Source organism: Lissotriton helveticus, chromosome 1_1, assembly GCF_964261635.1.
Source record: "Lissotriton helveticus chromosome 1_1, aLisHel1.1, whole genome shotgun sequence".
Classification (NCBI taxonomy): Eukaryota; Metazoa; Chordata; class Amphibia; order Caudata; family Salamandridae; genus Lissotriton; species Lissotriton helveticus.
Window position 1 is genome coordinate 344,962,504 of NC_136057.1, and position 25,685 is coordinate 344,988,188.

Below are 25,685 nucleotides of genomic sequence, written 5' to 3' on the forward strand. Positions count from 1 at the left end.
TTCTTTTGCTCACCACACCACCCCAGGTTGGACCCAGCCATATGCAAATCAGTCTTGACCCTGTTCCTTGTGGGAACAGTCCAGCCCGAACTGCCAAGCCAAGTCCTCCTTTGATGGGAAACAAGCATCCTGGGACCTGTTTCAGGACATCACCCTTCATCAGCCAGGCTAGCTTGAATCCAGTGAAGTAGTGAGCACGGGACCCACGTCTGGGCATACCTTTCCCACTTAGGGCGACATATGCAAAAGAACCAATTGATGGACAAAATGCTGGACAATGCAAACACTTACCCCAGTCACAAGGATCTGGGTTAAATCCATCATTATTTTGCTCACCACACCACCCCAGGTTGAACCCAGCCAAATGCAAATCAGTCTTGACCCTGTGCATTGTGAGAACAGTCCAGCCTGAGCTGGCAAGCCAGGTCCTCCTTGAACTGGAAACAAGCATCCTGTGACCAGTTTCAGCGCATCACCCTTCATCAGCCAGGCTAGCTTGAATCCAGTGGTGTAGTGAGCACGGAACCCACGTCTGGGCATACCCATCCCACTTAGGGCGACATATACAAAAGGGTGGTGTGGTGAGCAAAAGAATGATGGATTTAACCCAGATCATTGTGACTGGGGGGTGAATGTTTACATTGTCCAGCATTCCGTCCATCAATTGTTTATTTTGCATATGTGGGGAAAGGTTTGGATAGCGCAGGGGTAAAACTTAATATTCCCACTCCAGTAAGTACAATAGTAAAGAAAATGATGGATAGCGGAGGGGTAAACATTACTATTCCCACTACAGTGGGCGCAACAGTAGGGAAAGTGATGGATAGCAGATGGGTAGGAATTACTATTCCCCACTCCAGTGAGTGCAACAGTAGGAAAAGTGTTGGATAGCAGACCGGTAAAAATTACAATTCCCACTCCAGTGAGTGCAACAGTAGGGAAAGTGTTGGATAGAAGAGGGCTCAAAATGTATATTTCCACTGGAGTCAGTTCAAATTTAAAAACAAACAAATTAAACAACAACAACACAAAAGATTTTAACCCCTCGGCTGCGCCGCCGATTTTGCGGAAGTGCCGCACTTCCGCAAAACAAGCGGGGCCGTGTCGGCCATCGGCCGACGGCAGCACCAGCGAGGTAGTGCTGCCGTCGGCCAATGGCCGACGGCAGCATGGAAGGGGTTAAAAAACAAAAAATAAAACATATATGAAAGTTTTAAATACTACAAAAAATAGAAACAGATAAGAATGTTAATAGATATAACAAATACCTAGAAAGATTCAAAATTCAAAAATAATTTAAAAACAGAAAACTATTTTTAATAGAAATTTTTTATAAACAAAACTTTATTTATTACATAAATGTAATATTTTTCATTTCCTACCCTATAACCCCACACAGTTCACAACCCACATAGACATTTTTTAAAAGATGTACCTCCATAATTATAAATAAATTACTTCCCACCCTATTCTCCTATAAACCGCACCACCCACTCCTAAAAAAATGACACAAGTTACAATATTAATAAAAAATTTATAAATTGATAATGAACAACCAATTAATAAATATTGAATAATAAAATAACTCCCACAATTAACACTATAACATATTAATTAAATAAATATGAATACATTAAAAATATGTATACATTTATTATAATTCAATTACTTCCCACCCTATTCCCCTATATACCCACAACCCTCTCCTAAAAAAAAGACACAATTAACATAATTGCCAATTAATTCATTAATAATAATTAACAGCCAATTAACCCCTTCCCTGCGCATGACGGCACCACGCCGTCTAGAGCCACGGGTGGCGTGTGCTTATGACGGTGTGGTTCCGTCATGCTGAGGCCGCTCCGCCCACGCGGCACTGATTCCCCGCCTGTGCGGGCGAATTAGTGAGTGGGCGGAGTTGTGATGGAACCATGCCGTCATGAGCACAGCTCGTCCGTGACTCATGACAGCGTGGTTCCATCACGAGCATCGCGGCGCCGCGCTCACCCCCTACCCACCCAGCACGGTGGCAGAATTACCGCTGCTGCCAAGGGGTTAATTAATAATTAATAATAAATTAATTCCCACAGTTAACACTATAAAATCTAAGTTAAACAAATACTAATAAATAACAAACTATAAATAATGTATTATAATTAAATTACTTCCCAACCTATTTCCCTATGAACAACCTGCTACAGAACTTAAAATTGCAAAATTGAATTAAGATACACTTACTAACTACTAAACATTTAACACATATATTAAAAACAAAACAAATTCTCCTACAAAAAAATAGATCACATACTTTTAAAAAAACATACTAAAATACATAACACTAATTAAAACATCGATATTTTAAACAACTATATATTTGCAAACGATATTAACAACTTCGATATTTCCAAAAACAATATTTCTTACCTGCAAGTCGATATTCTTGACCACGATATTCTTCCTGACGCTATTTCTGTATCACAATAGTTAAAACTCAATATTTGTGTGTCGACATTTTAAACTCGATATTATGACTCTACAACCAGTTGTGTACTTATGTATAAGTATTGATTAGTTCTAATGACAAAAGACAATATTGAAACTGTACAATTATTACTGGCACTCAGAAACAATTATTGTGTAACGAGTATATGCTTATTGTATCCTAAGAAACATGTCTGTTATCATAATGCTAATTAAAATTACATTAAAAAATACAGCTGATCAAAACGTTGCCATTAGTGTCCTCAGATAATTAAGACAGAAGTCTTACATTTAACAATCCATGTCTTCATATCTGATGCTCGTTGGCAAACATAATTTTTATGTTCCAACCAGTGGCATTAAACCTCATTAGTCACTGCCTTAGACTGAAATGTTTACTCCATATTCTGGAAAGATTGTAAGGACCTGATATATTTTATGTATTACATTTTCACTTCTGATCCCCAAAATATTAATTTGGCAGTATTCCCAAGGCCTGATTTTGTAGAACAGGAAGTAATCAATTTTCGACGAAGGGAATTCTGCCACTGCAGTAGATTATCCACTCTTAAAGTGTCAAATCTGTGGAAGCCACAAGGGTTTTCCTAGGGGATAAGAGGTATAATGACCATTGGCAATGTGATACAGGTATACTGGAATAGGTGTGCAGATTGGATTTCACAGTGCCTCAGACACTACCATATTTAAGGGGAATGCAGGTGTATTAAAGAAAGGTAATTCCAACACACAAACGTAAATTCCATGTGAAGAAAGAAATAGTCTTAGTGCACCTATGCTACAATGTCTGATTTTCCAATGCCAAAAAATAATCTAGTTAGTGGTTAAATGAACACTGAACAATGAAAGTTTTGTTTTGTGAATCCCTAACGTTTTAAATTATTTTTGTGATTCCTACTCGAATTCACTAAGCATTTTGATTCAGTTTTTGGTGAAATGTAATTTACCAGGAGCTGAAGGTATACTAACGTAGATATAAAAATGTGGTAGATCTAAGAGTAGGTACTTTGCCAACAAAAGGACACTATTGATATTGGTAACGCCAAACTTGAGCCTTGCCTTACCATCCAAGTTCAGCAACGATGGTCTTTTTTCTGCCTACTAAAAGATGTCGAGGGGAAGAAGCACATCAAAATTATACTTACAATGTAGTCATGCTGTAAAGACCACAAACTCCGAATTCCATTTATGGATTTTTATTATAAGGCCAAAAATAATTGGATATAGACACACCTCAAAATCAATGAATATAGGTACAGGAAAATTAATACAGAGCCAAATCTGCGCATAAAATTGGTTTAGCAAAAGAGGCACACAACTATAAACTCCAGGATTAATACACAACCCAAGATAGATGTGGAGTCCAAATCCATTTTCATTAGGAAAGAAAGCATGAAATATCTTTCCCTACACTACTCTCATGAATGATGCTTCTAGTTGGCTCTCTTTATTTCAGTTCCCAAAGGTGTCAGCACGTGTAGACTTCCTTTGAAGTACTCACATCAAATGGGTCAATTAGCTTAAGGCTATGGAGCTTGTTCTTAAGATGCTCCTTCTTCTCCAAAAATCTAGAAGTCTGCTGTTCTGTCCCTGTGCACAATACAAAAAGGATAAATTCAGCCCCCTCCTCAATGTATCACGTGACCAATCATTTCACTTCTTTAATACGCTGGTAGTTTTCCATGATTTCTTCATTGAATTCTTTGTTTCTTTGACCTTGGAGTGTAGATAGACCAGGCACAGACGATATACTCCCTGCTCACTTCTCAGACTCTTCAAAGACATTCCAGTTATCTCCTTAAACTAAAATAATGAGGATGCATTCCTTCTACCTTCAATGGGATGAAAACATACTGTTCTAGCACGAACAAAGATACATTTAATTAATTCTACAGTAGCTGAAGAAGCGAAACTGTAAACACCCTGCAGCTTGGGGCCTAGACTGCACGCAACTTTAACGCACAATTATATGAATATGAATATAATGTCTCCCTACACCTGTAGATACAAAATAATGGTGTCTTCTAGTATGTGCAAAGTCTGTGTAATCGACATATTACATTTCTTGGTTAACATGTAGAGTAAATGCATTTAAAGCATAATACATGGTGATACTAAAACATATGCAGGTACGTTTAAATCATGAATATGATGCACCCTTACAATTAGAGTGCTGTATGCGCTCTATCAATATTATATCCGAATATAACCATAACTAGCCAGTATATTTTGCAATCGTGCTTGATAGCATATGATTATAAGTAAGTAAATCTTTTCAGTTTAGGGTCTAACGTAAACCAAGACCTTTTCAATTTACTAAAATTAAATGCATAAAAACCTTAATTATTTGGGCTTTCAGCCAGCCCTCTTCGCCTGTTGGTCTGTCATTGTGTCGTTCACATTTAATTTTTGCAGCATATAGCATGGAGCATTAGTGCAGGCACCTTCAGCAATTTGCTAACTTCACTGTGAGTGGCAGCATCTTCCCTATCACAAGGAACACATATACACACAAAATAGTTTCCTTCATTGCCAGGGACTACTATGGCAGTGTGTGGTTTTTTAGACCAAAAGAAACTATTTCTGCTTTTAGCCAAAGTTTTTTATTATATTGGCATGGGCCGGACTGTTTACCCACAAATAAAGTTTTGCAAAGGTTATGGCGATGCAAAACAAGCATTGGCCTATCACCTTCGCCATGTTTAAATTTAGCATTACTATTTTAACCAAGCAGCCTTTCTTTTTGCCAAAGCTGCCTGAAGGCAATATTTCACATGGGGCTGACGTGCAAAGAAATTGAATTGCTGGCTTTGGAATAGGTTAGGCTGGTTCCTGCTGCTTCAGAGCCATAATGAGGCTCGTTTCACTTTAGTTTCCTTCTAAAAATCTTCTCTGTTGCAACTTTGCATGCACCCTCTCTATTATACTGTATATATGGAAATTAGTGGTCAAACCAAAAATGTGTGGGACCGAAAGGGGTGCTACATGTTTCGGCAGCAGAACCAATTTTATAGTGAGTCAGTCTGTGGACGTCTTTTGGTTCTTTGTCACTATTTGTCCATTCTGCATCAAGTAGATCTTTTGACTTCATTTCCTCATTCTTTGCCCCTGCCCCTATCTTTACCCCCATAATGCAGAAATCGGGTGTGCTCCTCTCATTGTCGTTTCCATATCCTAATTTCTTCCATTCTTCCTCTCATATTTCTTACTGCCAACTCTTCCCCTTATGTTTTTAGTGCCCTCCACGCCTGAAGCTATCTCCTAATTATTTTCATCAGAGTTCCACTCTTTTGTTCCTATATCCATTCCTCTCATTTCACAGACTGCTGTGTCTCCCCATCCCCTCTCCTTTGTCTCTCCCTTTCTGTCTGTATGTATATGTATGATGTGTTAAGCGGTGTCTGTATAGTCCCGACCTTGCCTAAATGCAGTGAAGATCTGTACAGCCATTGAATGACAAGAAAGGTGGCTGGATTCTCTCTTCTTTCCTTTCACTCAGACGTTTTGTCTTATTGTTGTTTCTTTTTCTTTTCTCCTAATTTTCTTGTTTATTTTCTCCCAGATCACCCACGCTCCCGTGGTGACAGAAACAATGAAAGAAGAGATTCTCGACCTCAGACGCCAGACACTGATGGGTCTGAAGTTCAAGATGTGCTGGAGCGCACCTCTTCTGAATCCAGTGTGAGCCGGGCACAGTATAAGAGTTCAGCACCATCTTCTAGAAATCAGAGAGGAATACCTTGCCGACCAAAGTCGGCTAGTCCACTTCCTCACCCTACTAACACGGTAACAACGTACCCTTCTACAGCGTTTCTTCCGAAGACGCAGCCAACGAACAATTCAGATGCCCAAACAGCACTTGCATCTCCCACTAAATCCAACACAGAAATCCCTACAGCAGCGCCTCGTTTTATGGATCCAGATGTAGAAAAATTACTGGCTCTATATATGAAAGGGTATAAAACCGCCACAAGAGAATCTTCAAGAGAACGCCCTTGCAAAGAAATAAAGAAGCCACTAATTCCAGTGAAACCACTGTTTGCCGTTACTACAACAGATGCATCAAATCCGGCGATAACATTTGGTACTGGGATCCCGCTTTCAGCCAAACATGATGCACGGTTGTCAGCCATCTTACCTCCTCAAGTTACTACCACGGTCAAAGTGGATCCTTTGGCAACAGCCAGCATCAGGGCTGATCCAGCGAACAAAGGAGACATTCACATACCAGTGACCTTACCATCTCCCCTTAATACAAACAACGTTTCATTGCCTGGGGTAATGGCAAAGACCGGTACTCAACCAACAAACAAATCATGTATGCCAACATCTGTAGATACTTCCCCTCCTAAGGCAAAGGACATCAATGATCTTACTACATCCTCTGGCATCAACATGCCAGACCGCAGCAAACCACCTATGAAGACATCAGTCGATAGAGAGATGCCTTCTCTACCGATGTGCACAAAGAAACCAGTACCATCACCTCGTACCAGCTCTCTGGACACCAACACACTGTTGCATACTTCAACTCCTACCCCTACAATGCCTACAGAAAGCCTGGGATCAGTTACTCCTACTGTGAGTGGTCCTCCTACTCTGAGCTCCATTAATAACAAAAGTTATGCTGACCGCACAAACCCTGTGACTGTGTCTCCACCTCAGACTCCACACCCCTATAAATCACCTGTGCATCCTTCTCCCGCTCCCCACACTCCTGTTTCCAGAACAAATGGTCAGCTGTCATTTGTACCAGTTAAAGAATATTCACCGAGAGCTCCAGAACACCGAAATGAATGGGATTCATTTGATTTATTTGATGATACTCCACAGGCGCCTGCACCAAAAGGTAAGAATAATGCCTTTATTTCAGCCTTTGAGGACCGCACTAAAGCAAATTGCACCCAGAAAATAGCACAAAAACAGTGCTGCAAAATGACCTACTTATTATCAGCAGATTGATAATGTTCTATGTTCACAAAACATCAGTGTCAGTTTGAGAATGTATGCTGCAATTGGGCAAACTATTCCAAATTGTGAGTGCCAGAAAACAGGAAGTTGCAGCCGCAAAAACCAGGGGTAACAGTTGAAATGTATAGATACATGCAGTAAAAACACGATGATGGCACATGCTGTGTTCCAGATTATAATCATCCCCTGCCTGACTTTCCCTGTCTGCAATTCTGAAGTTTCCTTGTCACTGATTAAATTTTGATTGCTATATCGCAATTTATTTCCAAGGCTATTTGCACTCGCCATTTTTTAGATGAGCAACTAAGGCCAGAAATGTTCTTGTACGTTTGCCTTATCATGGGTTGTGCGTACAGGGAAGTCTGGGATGCACAGTCACTTATTTGCAGTTTGGGAAAAGAAAGGGCACTTGCCCCTTGTGGCAGCTGTCTTTCCACTAGAATACTTATCCCACTTGGATGTCTTACTGTGTGGTATCCCTCCCCCCTGCCAACCTCAACTAGCACCGTTGGTTACTTTCAGAGGTGTTGGCCACACCTTTGTATCTACAGTGCCAACGGTGAAATCTATGACATTGACTGACTCTATCGACATGAGATCTGGTGTTTTCCTTTTTCAAGGAGAGTTTCTGGGATGCAAAAGGAGTACATTGTGAAGTGCAGGTACAGAGAACCAGTGAGCACTGGTACAGTTAAGGTACTCGTTAGCGTAAACCATCATTTTAGTTTTCCATTACCTGGTGCAGGACGGGGCTGCTCTGCTTACAGAGCAGGTGCCGGGGGAGGAGTGGTTTGCCCACTCAAAGTGTACATGAATGTTTGGCGGGCCATCTCAGGCGTGGCAAACATTCATGTGCACTTTGCATGTTCTCCACCCAGGCTGCATTGACCCCCCCGGCATGTTTGAGGCTTAAGACCTCTCTCTAAAATGAAACCTGGTGTTAAATGGACACTTTATAGAGTAATCATAGGTCTTATGAAGCAATGTGGCTAGGTCTGGGAACACAGTGGTCTCTATAATGGGGTTCTGCAATGCACGGTCTTCCATAAATTCACAATACAATACAATAAAATGTATTGGCATGATTCATTTTTGAAGACTTTTCAAACACTGAGTTGTATGTAGTATTCCTTTCATATAGTTATGTGATATGAAATATATACATCGCAATGCTGGCTCATTTATTGCGTTATGTACCAGATTAGCGCGCAGGTTCGAACACCCAAGCAACACAGAATAAATCACCTATCCCCCTGATGGCTATGGCATCAGGTTCAGGTCCTTCCCATAGTCTTAGTATAGGCGTGCTCAAGCAGTCTGTGATGGGACATTATCACTTTTGCAGAATATTTTATTTAATTTCATAGATGTCTTGTTCATTGCTAAGGGTTGCATCGATTGGTCTCCTAATTGAAAAGACTTGGTGAAGATGCCACTGGAGGTTTTGAGGGAGGTGGGTAGCCCCTTTGTAAATAATATGCGCATTTTTCCCACCAGTCAGAAACCCACCAAGTGGCAATCATTGAGGAACTATTTCACAGGGAGATGGCGCGACAATTTGCAGAGTCCTCTCTCTGCAAAATGCAGTTATCTCTGGTGGATTGGGCAATGATATCACAAATTTCCTGTCTGGCAGAATCCTCTCATAGGCGGCAAGTCTCATGGTGTCGCTTGTAGCAACTGTTCATTCACAGTTTCTGAGATTTATTTAGGTAAGCTCTAACAAATATTGGCCATCAACCTCCTTCTCCTTCAGTAACACCAACTACATAAAGTCTGGCCCCTGTCATATCCTTTCTTCTGCAGAGATTTTCTTAAGTACAAAATGCGCTGATATTCTGATAAAAAAGGACCCCCTTATTTCCAGAAGTTGTAGCAATTGATCTCTTGAAATACAGAATCCATGGTGATGGGAGACACCCCAAAATGCATACTGAGGATGTGAAATCACTCCAAGCAGACCTCGGCCAATCAGAGCTCATTGGTGAATTAACAGTGCATCTTCTAGAGTGGGATAGGTTTGCAAAGCACATTTCTTTGACTCAGGACATGTCTTTAACATCTACCCTTGTCCACACGTCCCTGGCCACAGGATTTTTTTATTTATTTCGAAAGTTTTATATAGCGCGGACAAGATCCTTGCGGATATCAGAGCGCTTTACAAAGAGTACATGGGGGAGCATAGTCAGACAGTTACATCAATAGGTTACATGGTATAAATGGTACAAATAAGTGGAAGCAAAGACAACCTGTGTGTAAAATATTACAAATAAATGGCTACAAAGTCCAACATGTGAACAATCAGACAATTCCTAAAAATAATCAAGGTTGAGTGAGAGAGTACGACGGTAGGGTGGAGGACCCGTTGGGCGGGCAGGTGTAGTTGTGTGAGGTGTTGCCGGGGCAACGAGAGGGACGAGGGCAATTGCTGCGTCTACGAGCAGGGAGTGTGGCGTGTTGGGTGAGTAAGACCGCCGGATGGGTGGGGGATAAGATGGGAGGGGAGGTGGGTGAGGGGTGTATGGGGTGTGTGGCGTAATGGGGGCTGAGGGTAGGAGGGGAAATGGGATTGGGAGTGGTCCTGTTGTGGGGAGGGGAAGTTATACTAAGAGAGGAGGTGAGAGGGTAGTGGGGACTGAGAATGGGGGGGGGTAGGGGGGATCCATGTTGCGATGTTGGTTTAGGTGAGAGTTGGAGAATGCACTATAGTGGCATAAATGTGCAGGGAAAACAAAAACAAACAATAGGTTACACGATGTAGGAATAGTACTAGTGATCGTATCCTAAATGTAAGAGTGTGCAGAGTAACATATAAATAGAATAGGTTACAATTTTATAGGTTATAGTGTACAACAGTGGTACTAGCGATCAACCAGATATATATATGTGAGGTAGTGTCACCATCATAGATATCAGAAGTGACAATAGTTAGCAAACCAGGGTAAATGAGGTAGCATTGCATTACAAAAGTTCGAAATACCGGTCGAGGAACAATGCTGCGGTAAAAAGGTGTATGAGGTAGCAATCTGTGCCTTAAAAATGATCAAAATACAGGTATAGGTAGAATACTGCAAAACTAGGCAAACGTTCTATCCGATATGGTGTGGCAGACTGTACATCACCATGTTCAGAGTAAAGCTAGGAGTGAACTGCAATCATAGGCATCTTTCCATATATGAGGTATCATTCTGTGGATTACGCATGTTCAGAATATAGTTCAAAGTATTGTGGTACAATAATAGGCAGGCATTCTTTCTTACAAAGGAGGGTGTAGATACCTAACTGAGCCAAGTGATCAGAAGTTGTGCTTAGTCTAGAGTGTTAAATTCTAAACGAGTGATCAAATAAAGAAGAAATGACTAATCCAAGATGTCCGTCCCTGAAAGAGACTAATCAGACATGTCCGCCAAATAGGTGGAATAGAGACATTAGTCCTCTGTTTGTTTCAGCTGCTTAACTAGTATAGAAGAGCAGTTCCCCTTCTCCTTCGTGCAAGCAGATGAGGTGGAGATATTAGTCCTCTGTCTGCTGCTGTTACTTTAGGCATAGGGGGAGGGGTTTCACTTTCCATCAGAGCCAGCAATGCTCCAGCTATCTGGGAGGAATGCTTATCTCTGTGTGGGGGAGATAAAGTGAGGAGCCTCGTGGCTAGAGGTACCGTGGGGGGGGGGGGGGGGGATTTATTGTTACAGGTTTATGGCTCCAGCCATCTTGAACAAAGGAGGTAATTTAAAGTGAGCAGGCGGGTAGGAGAAATACAGATACCTCAAGTCTCTGTGTGCCCCCTGAATCCGCGCGCAGAGTCTTTCAACAGCAATGCATTGTTCCACACAGTGTCTCAGTCCTTTCCAATTTGCTGAAATTTGTGTATTGCGAGTGGTTGAACTCCATAGAATACAGTAGATCAGTTCATGGCTGCCAGTCTGTATCACTGAGAGGCGCAGCGTATGTAGACACCCGGTAACCTAAGGATCCGATGGGGGCAGGCTTCAGTCTTCAGACGCAGCGCCGCTCCCGTTGTTGATCTCAGGGCTTTCCTCAGTCGCTCCCCTGGGCAGCAGCGGCGGCGCCCTACCCTCCGGGGGTATCCAACTCATTAGCCCGTGTCCTGTCTCTGGTGTTGTGGTGCGGTGGGGGGGGGGGGGACTGCTCCCTTCTTAGCAGCCAGCGTCCTCCACCGTGGAGCGGACGGTAGGGGGGCCACTTTCAGACCTCTGGCGTCGCTCTCTGTAGTTCCTCTGCTGTGGCTTTGCTTAGCCTTCCGTAGCTTCTGGGACTATTCACTGCGAATCACTGCGGTGGAGCGGGCGGGCGGTTCCGGCACAGTAGGCTCACGGGGGGTACCCCTCTATGCTGCCGGGGGTGCCCTCTGATGCTGACTTTGTAGTTTAGGGATGAATGAGTCAGCAGCCAAGCTCCAGTGCCTTCCTCCGCCGTGTAGCGGGGGACCTCTTCCAGCCTTCTGAAATCGTCGGGCTGTCTGGAACAGGCTCCTGGGGTTTCAGCCGCTCCTGTGATGCGACACTCTACTGCCGCGGGCGGTTCCGGCACAGTAGGCTCACGGGGGGTGCCCCTCTATGTTGCCAGGGGGTGCCCTCCGATGCTACCCGATGCTGCCGTGTATGCCTTTTGGACTTTGTAGTTTAGGGATGGGTCAGCAGCCGAGCTCCAGTGCCTTCCTCCGCCGTGTAGCGGGGGACCTCTTCCAGCCCTCCGAAGTCGTCGGGCTGTCGGGAACAGGCTCCAGGAGTTTCAGCCGCCCCTGTGATGCGACACTCTACTGATGCCTAGGAGCTGGTGGCAGGGTGGTCCACTGTGTCGGCAGGGTGGTCCGCACTGTCGGCTCAGCAGGCTCCCGCGTTAGTGATGAGGGTGTCTTAGTCGGTGGTCCGGTCGCGGGGCATTTCAGGGGTCAATCCAGGTCTAATAATCAATCCAGCTTCAATCCAGTTACTCGATCCAGTTACTCTTTTGTTCCGATCTTCTTGTCAGCTATCATTCCGTCGTGCTGGTAGGTGCTAACAGGGATAATGCCCGCATGGGATCCCCAGCACTGGGAGCTCCTCACAGGAGCTCCTACCAGGCGGCCATCTTGCCAGGATTCCTGATGACCTGATGAATCTTGCTCAAACTGCTGGGGTACATACAAAGGTCCTGTCTATGCTGCAAAGTAGGATTTGTGGATTCATTCCATGCACAGAGCAACCGGACCTACAATGGTGTGAATATGGGAGAGAGAAAGAAAGATATAGGTAGTGCAAGCAGTAGTTGCAGCCCACAAAAAGAAATAAATCTACCATGTGCTTGCAATTGGGGGTTTAATGGGATAAGCGATTCTAGTAATGACAGACAGTACAGATTTAACTAGGAAAGACCAGTAGGGAGTCTCCTTAAAAGGGTAGCAGGAAAACGCATTCATTTATAGACCATAATCATTTGCAACTTTATACCTGTCAGATTAACTCCTACACATAGGGATGGTGGTGTAAGGGGTACTCATGGTAGGAACCCACCTTAAGCAGGCTCGAACACTGTGCCTGTGAGCAACTTCAAGGTTCATTATGGATCACCTCTCACCTGACATGGCAGACGTGTTTCCTGTGCAGCAAAATATATCCTGTGTACAAGCAATAGAAAGAAATGTTCCAAAATCACAATACTTTATTTTGTATTGTTCCACAATATCCGCCTTGTTGCATCTACATGCAAGAGGACGGCCATTTTAGATCCATATTAAATACCAATTTATGATGGCTGGTCACCATTCTTGGCTTTGCCTATGCAGGAGGAATGTAACAAGTATTGGAAAACCTAGTACGGGCAAACAAGCATTTGCAAAGCAATGCTAATTGGCTTTGACAATGCTTGTTATAAGAGGTAAGCTTGCACATTAGCCACTTTTGGGTAATTGTTGGTTAATATTCCTTTACTGGAGAGTACGATAAGATAAGATAATCTTATCTTAATTATCTTATCTTATCGTATCTGGATTGTAGCTACGGTGGAGTGGCAGTATGTACTGATGTGTGTAAACACGGTTGGGTTGGATTGTGGCGCTCCTGCAGATGCATACGCTCAACAGGTATGACCAAAGACTGTCTGCGTTGACTTCTCACTCGCATGCTTCTCAGTCAATATCCAATGTGTGGTTAAGGCAGGTGTGTGAATTGATGCGAGGTTCTGCTGTAAAGGTACCTTCCATAGGATCACACACATTCACCCTTCCCCTAAAGATTAAAGTGATTGGATGAATAACGGGTCTTCTGGTGTCACAGAATCACATTGTATTTCAAAATAGCATGTGTTGGATGTCTCTTGTCAACATCATTAGGTTGCAAATATGGCACTTCCTCTAATAAAGTGGAAGTAGTAAAGTATTTTAATTGGTTGTAAAAATGTTGGCAGGCATTTACCAACACAATCTACATGAAGCATGAGAGTGAATGAGGGTCACCTGTGCTGCATACCCTCTGCTCCAGGTGTTACAACATGTCTGATTAATACTATGAGGTGAATGGAGAGGTTAGTTGGAATTAGATTGTTATTTTAAGAGATGTGAGGATCGTAATATAAAATGGTGTCATATCTATGGTTTCATGCGTTGTTTGCCCAACGTTACAGAAACTAAAGAAATATTATCTTAGGCCGATATATGAGGGGTATTAAGTTTATATTGCTAAAGCTGCCGCTCAGATTTGATATCATTCACATAGTTAATGGTGTATATAAGCTTGCACATTTTTTATTCATTTTTATTGATTTAATCTTCTAAGAACGTAGATGAAGCACACTCATCTGATAAAGGGTGTCGTTTAAATAATATCTAAATAAATAACATATCTACATAGTACAGTAAAGTGAAAGGATAGAATGTTATATCTAACGTATAGCCTGTATATTGTGATACACTGATTGTGAAAAGGCATAAAGACTTAAGATGTAAGCACCACTAAATGGTTGTTATTTCGTTACAAAAATACTGCAGAAATATTAACAACTTAACACACAGCTCTCGTTTCCTGTAGAAACGATTAACTCTGTGCTTCTTTTCCATTCCCAGTTTTCCAACCCCTTGTGCGGCCAGTGGTCTCTCCAGAAGATTGTGGTGATCCGAACGAAATCTGCTTCTATCACATCTGGGCGTTTTGTCAGCGCAAAAGTGAGTCCTTACAGACTTCTTACCGCCTGCTCCTCGCAGGCAGTGCACACCTGTGTCCTGCTCAGCTTGGTCGAACTGTCACTGTCTGGGTTTAGCAAACGTATGGTTTGGCTGCGACAAATATTTAAAAGGATGTTTCATAGCCATCATGTGCTGCACAATTTCATGAGCTCCTTTGCATATCAAAGAGAATTAATCGAGTCAATAGGATTATTACTCAGTAATCAACTAGTTCTTCCATGATGTAGAGATTTGGAAGAATAGTATCTGTACTGTGTCACAACACTGCAGAAATACCTTTATAAGTGATGATGTTTTGTGTCTTTTGGAATAAATGTAATTACAGCTGAAATTTAGCCATTTGCCCTTCCTTCTTCTTTACCATTGGTCGGTTTCAAAAGCTCTCAGCTACTACAGCCAGTGATATGGACTGTTCTATGTAAACACACTCGTGGCCCAATTAACAAAGGCACTTTGCAGTACTTTATGTTATGTTATGCAGATTTATAGAGCACACTATTACCTGGTAGGGTATCCTGGCACTGATCAGGTGTGAGTCTAGGCACACCTGGGGCCTAGTGGAACTTCTCGAAAAGCCAGGCATTCAGCTGTGTGTGGAATTCAAGAAGTGAGGAAGAGGCTCCGCCACAACAGGCTGTAGTGGCAGGTCGTTAGGAGTGATGTAGGAGAAGGCTTGACTGCCTGAACTGGTTTTCCGTATTTGTGTGATTTGTGCAAGTATAAGTCCAGATGAGTGGAGGTGACTGTAAGGTTTGTGAAAGCAGATGTGATTATTAAGGTGTGCTGGGCCAGGGTTATGTAGCCTTGAAAGTGTGGGTGAGGAGTTTGAATTGTGCTCATTTGTGAATGAGGAGCCAGTGGAGCTCCTTCAGGTGTGTTGTAATGTGAGTGCAGCATGGGAGGTTGAGAATGATTCTGGCTTCCGAGTTCTAAATAGTCTGCAGCCTTCTAGTGTGCTTTTTGTTGATCCCGGCTTAGAGGGTATTCCATAGTCCACCTTGCTTGTGACCAGGGTTGATATTGTGAGAGCGGATGACGAGGGCTAGAGGGATCATGTATGCATTGAAGAGGGTTGGGCGTTGTGAGGATCTTTGCAGGACTCCGCAGATGAGGCTGTGGGCATCCGTTGTGTACGATGCCACACTGACTAACTGGGTTCTTACAATTAGGAAGGAGCAGATCCATAAGAGTGCATGTCCTTGGATTCTGATGTTGTATAAGTGTTGGATGAGGATAGGGTGGGAGACTGGGCCAAAATCTGTAGAGAGGTCCAGGAGTATGAGGACTGCCATGTCACCACTATCCAGAGTCCTGCTGATGTCATCTGTGGCAGCGATGAGGGCAGCTTCCATGCTGGGGATGGTTCTTGTAATACAACTGCTCACTTTAATATACATGATAATTCTGAAAGGCCAGTATTGCTGGGAGAGTTCTTACCATATGTCAGGCAAAGGAGAGGGCACCATGCCAGTCTGCTTCATACATGCTCAGCAGTTCGGCTACCACATACAGCTAATGTCCCATTGATAGTATAGCAGCCCCTTCTGTGCCGTTAGCATTGCTTTTGAGAAGTGTATTCACAGTCTCATTTAGTGCATCCTGGATGTGAAGTAAAGGTCCTGTCCTGTTAACAGCACTCTACTGTCCAAAGAAATTATGTTGCTGTCAAAGTTATTGCAGCCATGCTAAGAAATGCTGGTACTTCACAGTAAAAGTGTGGTAGCCCTGCAAAGTGCTTGAAATATCACTTTTAAAGTGTTCACTAGTGTCTCCATGTGCTCATTAAAAAAACTGAACCTTCTGTTATTGTATCATTTGTAGCACCCAGAAACATCTGTAGCTAATCAGATTTCCCCCAGTGAACGTCATTCCTCCTCAGTAAGAGTCCAGACTCAAAGCCATTCTATCCTTGTGCTGCTTGCAGAGACTTAACAAGTGCAAGCACAATTTGGTAGGACACAGTCTTAATTTAAACACTAATTTTCACCACACGAGCATTTCATTATTAAAAACGTGAAACCTATGGGCATTGTTTTAGGGATACAAAGATAGCGCCGCATGCACTCCTCATGACTTTTGTCCTCTAGGTGAATGTCCACAGATGCATTACCACTTGCCTTATCGGTGGCAGATAGAAAAGGCACCAGGAGTCTGGGAGGACCTCCCCTGGATGGAAGACATCGAGAAAGCATACAGTGATCCCGACAATGCCAGGTACAGTTGGGCTTGTGTATTGATGTGATGTTAATAGACAACAGCATAACTGTAGTATGTATTACTTTTCCAATGTGTCTTGCAAGATGTGGTATGTTTTACATCACACAGACATTTTTTACAGTATGAGTGTATAAGACCTTTGGGAAAGTAAACATTGTGGATGGCGTTACTTTTAAGGGCTTGTAAACAAGTGGTAGCTGCAGTGTGATATGAGTAGTGGCTCAGTTGGTGCACCAGAGTAGTCAACGGGCTGTTATTCCATGATGGGATGTTATGTACCCAAACGTAGGCCTAAGTAATAAAACGACCTTTCACCTATATTTGTCCTACCTTGAACAGGCATATTTTAGCATTAGTTGACCTTATCAGATGAGGAGTAGGTGTTTTGTACCCCAACCTAGGCCTAAGCAGGAAACGACCTTTCACCTACATTTGTCCTAACTTGCTCTATATAGCGGTTCTAACACAGACCTTTTACCCAGTTATGTGCTGAATAAATGACGATTGTTTTCCTTGAAAACTAGGCTCATTCATTATGCATGAGGATTCTTAGAAAAGTCTCCTGCACATGACGTACATAACAGGACTAACATACTCTGTACAAAAGTCATGGTCATTTTCATCCTAGGGCGATAGAACTACTTTGCATAAGTGCAGGTATTGATTTTGGGTTCATTTACATAGTCGTATGCACAACATATCGATTGTGGTAGGAACACTGAGGCTATCTTTATGGTATGAAAGAACACTACTTTCACTAGATAGACAGAGGAGACACTTCCACACTGACACAGACACTGAGTTGCCGGCCTTCAGAAGCTTCAGCAGGCAGTGGTCTAACATCCCTTGCGGGGTGTCCATCTTGAGACCAAGATGGAGTCCTCCATTCTCTCTCATCAGGTAATGGGATTGGCTCTTTCCTAGGGAATTGTTGGCTTTACACCCACATACATGCTAGGTACACTTAGGTAGGGTTTGCCTCGTAGGAGTATGCTGGATTACTGTCATGTTTATATGTCTGCATATATTCACTGGTTTAGCACCATGGTTGAATTCTAACTGCTATTTACGCTGTTGGTACTCGTATCCTTATATATTTGCTTCTGTTTAATGATTTTTCGCAGCAAACAGAGTGTATACTAGAATGCTTATTGAAAGCGTCCCCATCATTTATTCTGTGTATCTCTCTGAGTCTTAAGTGAGCACGATTGACTGAGCAAAAAGTGCAGTACTATTTTCACAATCCCTGAAGGATCAAGTGTGGTCATGTTCGATAGTTAAACACATAGAGGGGTAGGGAGAAAGAAACCAACTGACACAGACAAGAGCATAAGTGAATAGTGACAAAGCAAATATGTTTTGAAAACTGCCCTCACTCACACACAAATGTGTGTGATATGCTTCATCATCGGGTCTGCTTACAAAATGCCCTGGTGTAGCCATGCACAGGACGGAGCATGGGGGAGGGGAAACAAAAACATACACAAGACAACACAAACGTGACGGAACAGTGATAACACAGTGAGTATCATCCTGTGACTAGGTATCGTGATAGAACAAAGTGCAGCATAAGAAAGTGCTTTAAAACTAGCTCATGGATACATTCAGGACCTTTATTCATAGGTTCCACGACCAGGATTAAAATAGTGAAGGATGGTCAGTGTTCAAAGAGAATGTAAAGTTCCCAAAACACCCCTCCTTAGTCTGCTAGTGCCAGCATGTTTTGACCGTCTTACTGTGCCCCTAATAAGCAGGCCACCCCGGTCTTCATCAGGACATCTATCCGCCCCAGTCCTGTTGTCCACCTTACCTTAATCAGGCAAATAGATGGAGTGAAGCGATAAAAATCGATCAAACACGTGTGGAGGAAAATCCCGCCATCACGGGATACAACTACTGAAAAAAACATATAAAATCATATGCTTTAATATAGTGTGCATGTTATTACAAACCTCCAATCAGGTACCCATATATCTTAATGTCTCCCCAACTACTTCTAGGTAACTAGGACTGTTACATTAAACAGACCATCATTGCGGCTCGTAAATACACTCACCGCCCTTCATGCCATAATGTGGTATCATCAATTCGAGAACAAAAAGTTAAAATGTATTGCTGCTGAAACACCACCACACTCTCCTACAGCAAGAACAGCTGTTGTTGTTATTAAAAGCGACGTTTATTCGAGGAAGTATAAACCATTTGCACCCATGTATTGCAGCAAACTTACTGAGTTTATTAATGAATTAAACTCGAATAGGCGCCCGACAGGGAGGACTCAAAAGACCACAACCTGTGTTCAGGAACAAAAGAGAGGAAACCCATTAGTTATGGGGCCGAAGGAAGCCATGGAATTCATTTCCAGCATCCAACCGAAGGTTCTCTCACTCTACATGTAGCATCCTTAAAATGTTTGCTCAACGCGTTACCACACAGCCTAAGCGGTGCCACCCCAACTCCTTACTGTTCCGATGGACGTCCACACCAGTAGTGCCTGCTCCTGCATAGGGTAACAAACACACGCCGGCTCCGTCAATATATGAGCCTCTTCCGCATATGCCCATGCGTTCTCGCTCGGGAGCGTGTGCGTGCTAGTGCGTATTCGCGAAAGGGGCTGCTGGGAGGTGTGGTGCCTCCAGAATGTTACCATAGCAACCTCGCCCATCCAGCGTTTCTAAATGTTTTTCACTCGAACCAAGTCGTTTATTAGTTATATAGTGGTGCGGTATTTCAGGAATGAGCACGCTATAGTCACAGAAGCGCTGTATTTAAAATGGCCAGTATTAGTAATGTTATTAGGGACTCTGTTCCACCCCCGAGCCTGAAACATCATACTGCTACGCCACGTACTACACGGGAACTTTAAAATGATCCATAACCAGCAGACTCAAAAATCTTTGAAAAAAGACCATGTACTAAGTGGATATCTAGACCTCATGGCCCTTAAGGTTACTAAATTGAGCAAATCATCAGGAGCCAAAGAGGAGGGGGTATATTAGTAGCTGGTTATCAAGTTGTATCAGAATGTATTGCCAATACATTTAAGCAGACAAGAGCAATTCTCATTGTAAATATCTCACTCTCCAATATTGCCATATTTATGACTCCACACCCATGCAGACGAAGGGATAAGAGGTGGACCGTCCTGTCAACAACAGCATTGTTGATGGCCGAGAGACATATGAACACCTAATCTCTATAATCATAAAATGAAAATGATTACAGTTCACCTGCTGAGGGCTTGCCACTGTATGTCATCATTCAGCCCCACAATATGGCTCTTCAGCCGGTAGACCCATTTCTGTTCACGTAGCAGTAATGCTCTGTTATCATCCGCTGCATGCACTCCCCGCTGTAGTTTCTCGATGACAGTCCACTTCAAATCTTCAAAGTTATGCCCTACCTCTAGGAAGTGTGTAGTCAGCCTTGTATTAGACCTGCCACATCTAATAGTGCTGCGATGTTCCGTGATTCGAGTCTTCACCTTCCTACTGGTCATGCCTACATACTGTTTGTGACATGGGCACGTGATCAGATAAATGACCCCCTGTGAATTACAAATAGTATGGGATCTCTGTTACCAAGTTGTAGGAAGACCCAAGTCAATGTGCTTGGTATTAGAGGTTAGATGGCATACACTGCATGAGCCACAACGAGTGTGGCCCATCAACCGAGGTAAACCTGTAATGTTGGTGGTGCTCCTGGTCTTAGATGGTGCCTGTGGTCTGGTGTGAACCAGTAGAGCTTTGAGATTTTGGCTACGCTTGAAAGAAAAAAGTGGTTTGTCCATGTTCAAACCACCAGAGTTCAAAATCTTCCAATTCCGTAGTAAAGTTTGCCTAATCTGTTGTGAGGCAGTGTTAAATGTTGATACAAACACTAGTTTGTTCATTGCTGGTCTGATGGTCGTAGACATTAATGCTTCACAATGAACATTCATGGCCCTCTTTCTAGCTCGTTTGATTACCCTGGTTGCGTACCCCCTCTTTTGTAATTTGTTAGACAAAAGGTCTGCCTCTGCAGTGAAGTCCACCCATTCTGAAGAGTTCCGACGTGTTCGGAAGAACTGTCCTACCGGCAAATTGTCCCGTAGAGACTTAGGATGGAAACTGTCAAATGCCAATAATGCGTTTTTGTTGGTAGGTTTGTGGAAAACGTTTGTGTGTAATGATCCTCCTCTTGATTCGATCACTAAATCCAAGAAGGGTAGACTTCTTTTAGTAATGGTTGAGGTAAAATAGAGTAAGGGATTTCTTTGATTGAGCCCCTCCAAAAAGAGAATGACTGATGGTTCATCGCCCTTCCAAACCACCAAGACGTCATCGATGTAACGATGCCACAATTTCAAGTTCGGTCTCCAAGGACAGGAGATGTCGTTGATAACTGACTGCTTGAAAGCCCCCATATACAATCCCACCAGACTTGGCACAAAGACACTACCCTTGGAGGTACCATGGGTCTGCAAGTATATGGTGCCCTTGAATTCAAAAAGGTTTTAGAAGTCACAAAATTGCGACAGGGGTTCCAGCAGAGACCCCATCCCGGAGACAATAGGTCTACCGGGAGGGGATCTTCCTGCTTTATGGATTAGAATATAAAAATAAGGCGTTTAGGTTGTTTATTTATGAAGAATTTCGCCTCAGTCCTGAAATCCAATCATTGGATCGTGCCTCTTCCACCACTGTCGCAATCTCCTTGGTGATTTCCTCTGTGGGATCCTTCGTAAGTCTGTGATAGTTCCTTTCATCTGATAAAAGGCGGGCACATTCCTCATTATACATGTCTCTGTCCAGAATCACCGTGGCCCCACCCTTATCAGCTGGCTTCAGGATAATTTCCCTGTTTTCCGTAAGCTCCTTCAATGCCATTTTTTCAACATTAGACAGATTAGAAAAAGGGCGGGGTTGTGATTGTTTTAAATTCTCCAAATCATGCACAATTGCCTGGATGGGCGGGGTTGCTATGGTAACATTCTGGAGGCACTACACCTCCCAGCAGCCCCTTTCGCGAAAACGCACTAGCATGCACACGCTCGCGAGCGAGAACGCGGGGGCGTATGCGGAAGAAGCTCATATGTTGACGGAGCTGGCGTGTGTTTGTTACCCTACGCGGCGTTCCAGGAGCAGGCACTACCGGTGTGGACGTCCATCGGAACAGTAAGGAGTTGGGGTGGCACAGCTTAGGCTGTGTGGTAACGCATTGAGCAAACGTTTTAAGGATACTACATGTAGAGGGAGAGTACCTTCGGTTGGATGCTGGAAATGAATTCCATGGCTTCCTTCGTCCACATAACTAATGGGTGTCCTCTCTTTTCTTCCTGAACACAGGTTGTGTTCTTTGGAGTCCTCCCTGCCGGGCACCTATTCGTGTTTAATTCATTATTAAACTCGGTAAGTTCGCTGCAATACATGGGTGCAGACGGTTTATACTCCCTCGTATAAACATCGCTTTTAATGACAACAACAGCTGTTCTTGCTGTAGGAGAGTGTGGTGGTGTTTCAGCAGCAATACATTTTAACTTTTTGATCTCGAATTGATGATAGCGCATTATTGGCATGAAGGGCGGTTAGTGTATTTACGAGCCGCAATAATGGTCTGTTTAATGTAACAGTCCTAGATACCTAGAAATAGTTGGGGAGACATTAAGATATATGCGTACCTGATTGGAGGTTTGTAATAACATGCACACTATATTAAAGCATATGATTTTATATGTTTTTTTCAGTAGTTGTATCCCGTGATGGCGGGATTTTCCTCCACACGTGTTTGATCGATTTTTTTCCCTTCACTCCATCTATTTGCCTGATTAAGGTAAGGTGGACAATAGAACTGGGGCGGATAGATGTCCTGATAAAGACCGGGGTGACCTGCTTATTAGGAGCACAGTAAGGCGGTCGAAACATTTTGGCACTAGCAGTCTAAGGAGGGGTGTTTTGGGAACTTTACATTCTTTTTGAACACTGACCATCCTTCACTATTTTAATCCTGGTCGTGGAACCTATGAATAAAGGTCCTGAAGGTATCCATGAGCCAGTTTTAAAGCACTTTCTTATGCTGCACTTTGTTCTATCACGATACCCAGTCACTCGGTTATCACTGTTCCGTCACGTATGTGTATGTTTTTGTTTCCCCTCCCCTATGATCCGTCCTATGCGTGGCTACGCCAGTGAGTTTTGTAAGCAGACCCGATGATGAAGCATGTCACACACATTTGTGTGTGAGTGAGGGCAGTTTTCAAAATATATTAATTTTGTCACTATACATTTATGCTCTTGTCTGCGTCGTTGGTTTCTTTCTCCCTACCCCTCTATGTGTTTGCATGTTACTTTAGGGGGTTCGGAGTAGTGGAGAATCTTTTTTACCCTCTCCCCTCTTGTGTGAGTTATCATGTTCGATAGTTGCCAGAAAGTATTTGCTCCCCAGCAAAGTTACGGAGCTTATAGTGGCACTGTGAGGTAACTGGTCTAAAGGCTAACATATCCTTCAGGGCTGTCTGGAATCAATCTAGACACCAATCCCTTAGTTTATGTTGTCTAAACCCGCAGATCCTTTATATTTTTAGGATCTACACGACAAGGAAAGTACCCCTAATTGGAGCCTGTGAGTCATCTAGCCCCACTTTGCTGAGATGTTGTTCCAGGGTGGCAGCAGGACTGATCATGAACTTGCTCTATTGAGCTGTTGCTGCTCAGGTTAAGTGATCGGTTTCTTGGATGAACTGCTGAGGTGTTAGTTGCCAGCCAGCTGCTATTTAAACAGCCTTTGGCCTAATCTAAAGTATGGTTAAAATAATCAATCGGAGAGCTGTAATGTAAATGTCTGTGAATACATCTCCAAATTTGACCCATAGTCCATATACATAGCATGTCACGTGTTCTTCTTTTTTCTTTCTCATATAGTTCAGGACGTCATGATGTCAATTTTGAGAAAATGATTTCTTCCTATCATCAAGTTCGACGGCTCTCCACAGCGTCTTCTGTGACCCAACCTCCTGACCACCAGATGACAACAGAATGGGTCTGGCACTGGAAAAATGAACACGGGAAGTGGATTGAGTATGGAAAGCATGTGAGTGTCCTACTAGATGAAGAAGGATGGGAGTGGAAGATGTACTGCGTGAAAAGGAGACGATGTAGAAAACAAAGGCTCCTCCTTTCCTGCACAAAGGGGTTGGAATGAAGACCATTCCGTTCAGCTAAATCAGGTTACAGGACTAATTTGAAAGCAGTGGAGGAAATATGTTGTATTTCTGGATGGATGGAGTTAAGTTGTCTTTTAGCCAAACAATGGACCACACACTTCATGATCATGTTTAAGGAATAGGGGTCTGTCAGTGAATTTTGATACATCTGCAGACTTGCATTCTCCAAATGTAAGTTTTACTGACTTATTTATCCTCTTGATTCTGTAGGGTGGAAAGGAAAAATCTACAATAGCACCAGCAGATCTCGAAACAATCTACCTCGCAGATAAGAAAGCAGTAGTCCCATTTCAGGCTGGATCTCAGCGGTACCAGATCAACTTTAAAGGTACTGTGGCATCCATTGCATATCAATACTTGTCTTATGCTGACACGTGTAGTCTGATGCAGCAGGTATTCTCTGTGCTTTGATTCTACAGGGGCTTGGGTCTTCTCTCTACTTCCCACATTACTGAACCTTAGAGGTCCACATTGCTCTGCCCTCTCGCCTCTCATGCAGAAAATATACTTGTTGCCTTTGGCTGCAGCAGTGCATAGATGTGCTCAGAGCCCCAGACATAGGGCCTGATTTAGAGTTTGGTGGATGGATACTCGGTCACAAATATCCCATCCACCTAATACAATTGCCATCGTATATAATGCACTTGTAATACAGCAGACTTCATATCTGTCACATTTGTGAGGGAGTATCCCATCCGCCAAAGTCTAAATCAGGCTATTATTTCGCACACCTTCTTACCTTGCAGGAGAAACATTTCAGTGGCTGCTCTGGTTGTGAAGCCAGACTGCAGTCTTTTGTCAGTACTGCTGTGGGACAGGGCAGTAGTGGCCTCTAAGATGTCTTTATCTGCTCTGTCTTCATTTTGGACCCCATCCAATTCACCCAAGGTTATAGAGACCTCTTCAAGCCAAACACAAGCTGTTTCACATCCAGTAGGCCAAGGTCTACTGCTTTCACCATAAAATGAGAAGCTTGACTCTGTGCACTTCATTCATTCCATTGGTCACATAGCTTTATTTACAATACTCCATTAAAGAAGTTCATCCAAGCACACACCGGGCTGTGAGATGAAAGGTACCTCAACTCGCTGCTTTTTGTCATTATCATATCTATTGGTATATCTATTGGTACATAGGGCCCAGAAACCCAATAGAATTACTCTAACTTTGAACCTGCCTACTCAGAGCACATAACTATTTCGGCTTAACCCCTTCCATGCTGATGACGGCCCCCGTCCGTCATGCATCACGGTGGGCGTGTGCTGATGAAGGCTGGGGGCCGTCATGAACCCGCCCACTCATTAAAACGGCCACACAGGCGCAGAATCGCGCCCGCGCCCAAGGGGGTTAAATTTGTCACCTTAAAGTGGTATTATTCTTACACACAGTGTAGAACGTTGCAGAGGATTAGACTAATTAGATATCTTTCATGTAAAACGTTAGCAGGTATGACTCACTATTCAACAGAGAATCAGAGTAGCAAAAGAAACCACTTTACAATTTTAAATGTGATTTTGGTGTCATTATGCACATACAGTTAAGAGGAGGAGACCTCAGTAAGCTTCTGTTAACACTACAATGGCACAGACCTCTGCACATACTGGACCTCAAATATTG

At 43.1% G+C, this 25,685-nt stretch overlaps 1 protein-coding gene across 1 annotated transcript in view; it reads left to right on the plus strand.

Annotated features, from left to right (window-relative positions):
• LOC144807657 (zinc finger CCCH-type antiviral protein 1-like) overlaps positions 1-25,685 on the plus strand; it is a 189,438-nt gene that overhangs the window by 102,888 nt on the left and 60,865 nt on the right. Inside the window, exons 5-9 of the mRNA XM_078673287.1 lie at positions 6,062-7,348; positions 14,531-14,629; positions 16,738-16,864; positions 23,767-23,935; positions 24,279-24,396. Coding sequence (XP_078529413.1) covers positions 6,062-7,348; positions 14,531-14,629; positions 16,738-16,864; positions 23,767-23,935; positions 24,279-24,396 — 1,800 coding nt within the window. The remainder of the gene's footprint in view (positions 1-6,061; positions 7,349-14,530; positions 14,630-16,737; positions 16,865-23,766; positions 23,936-24,278; positions 24,397-25,685) is intronic.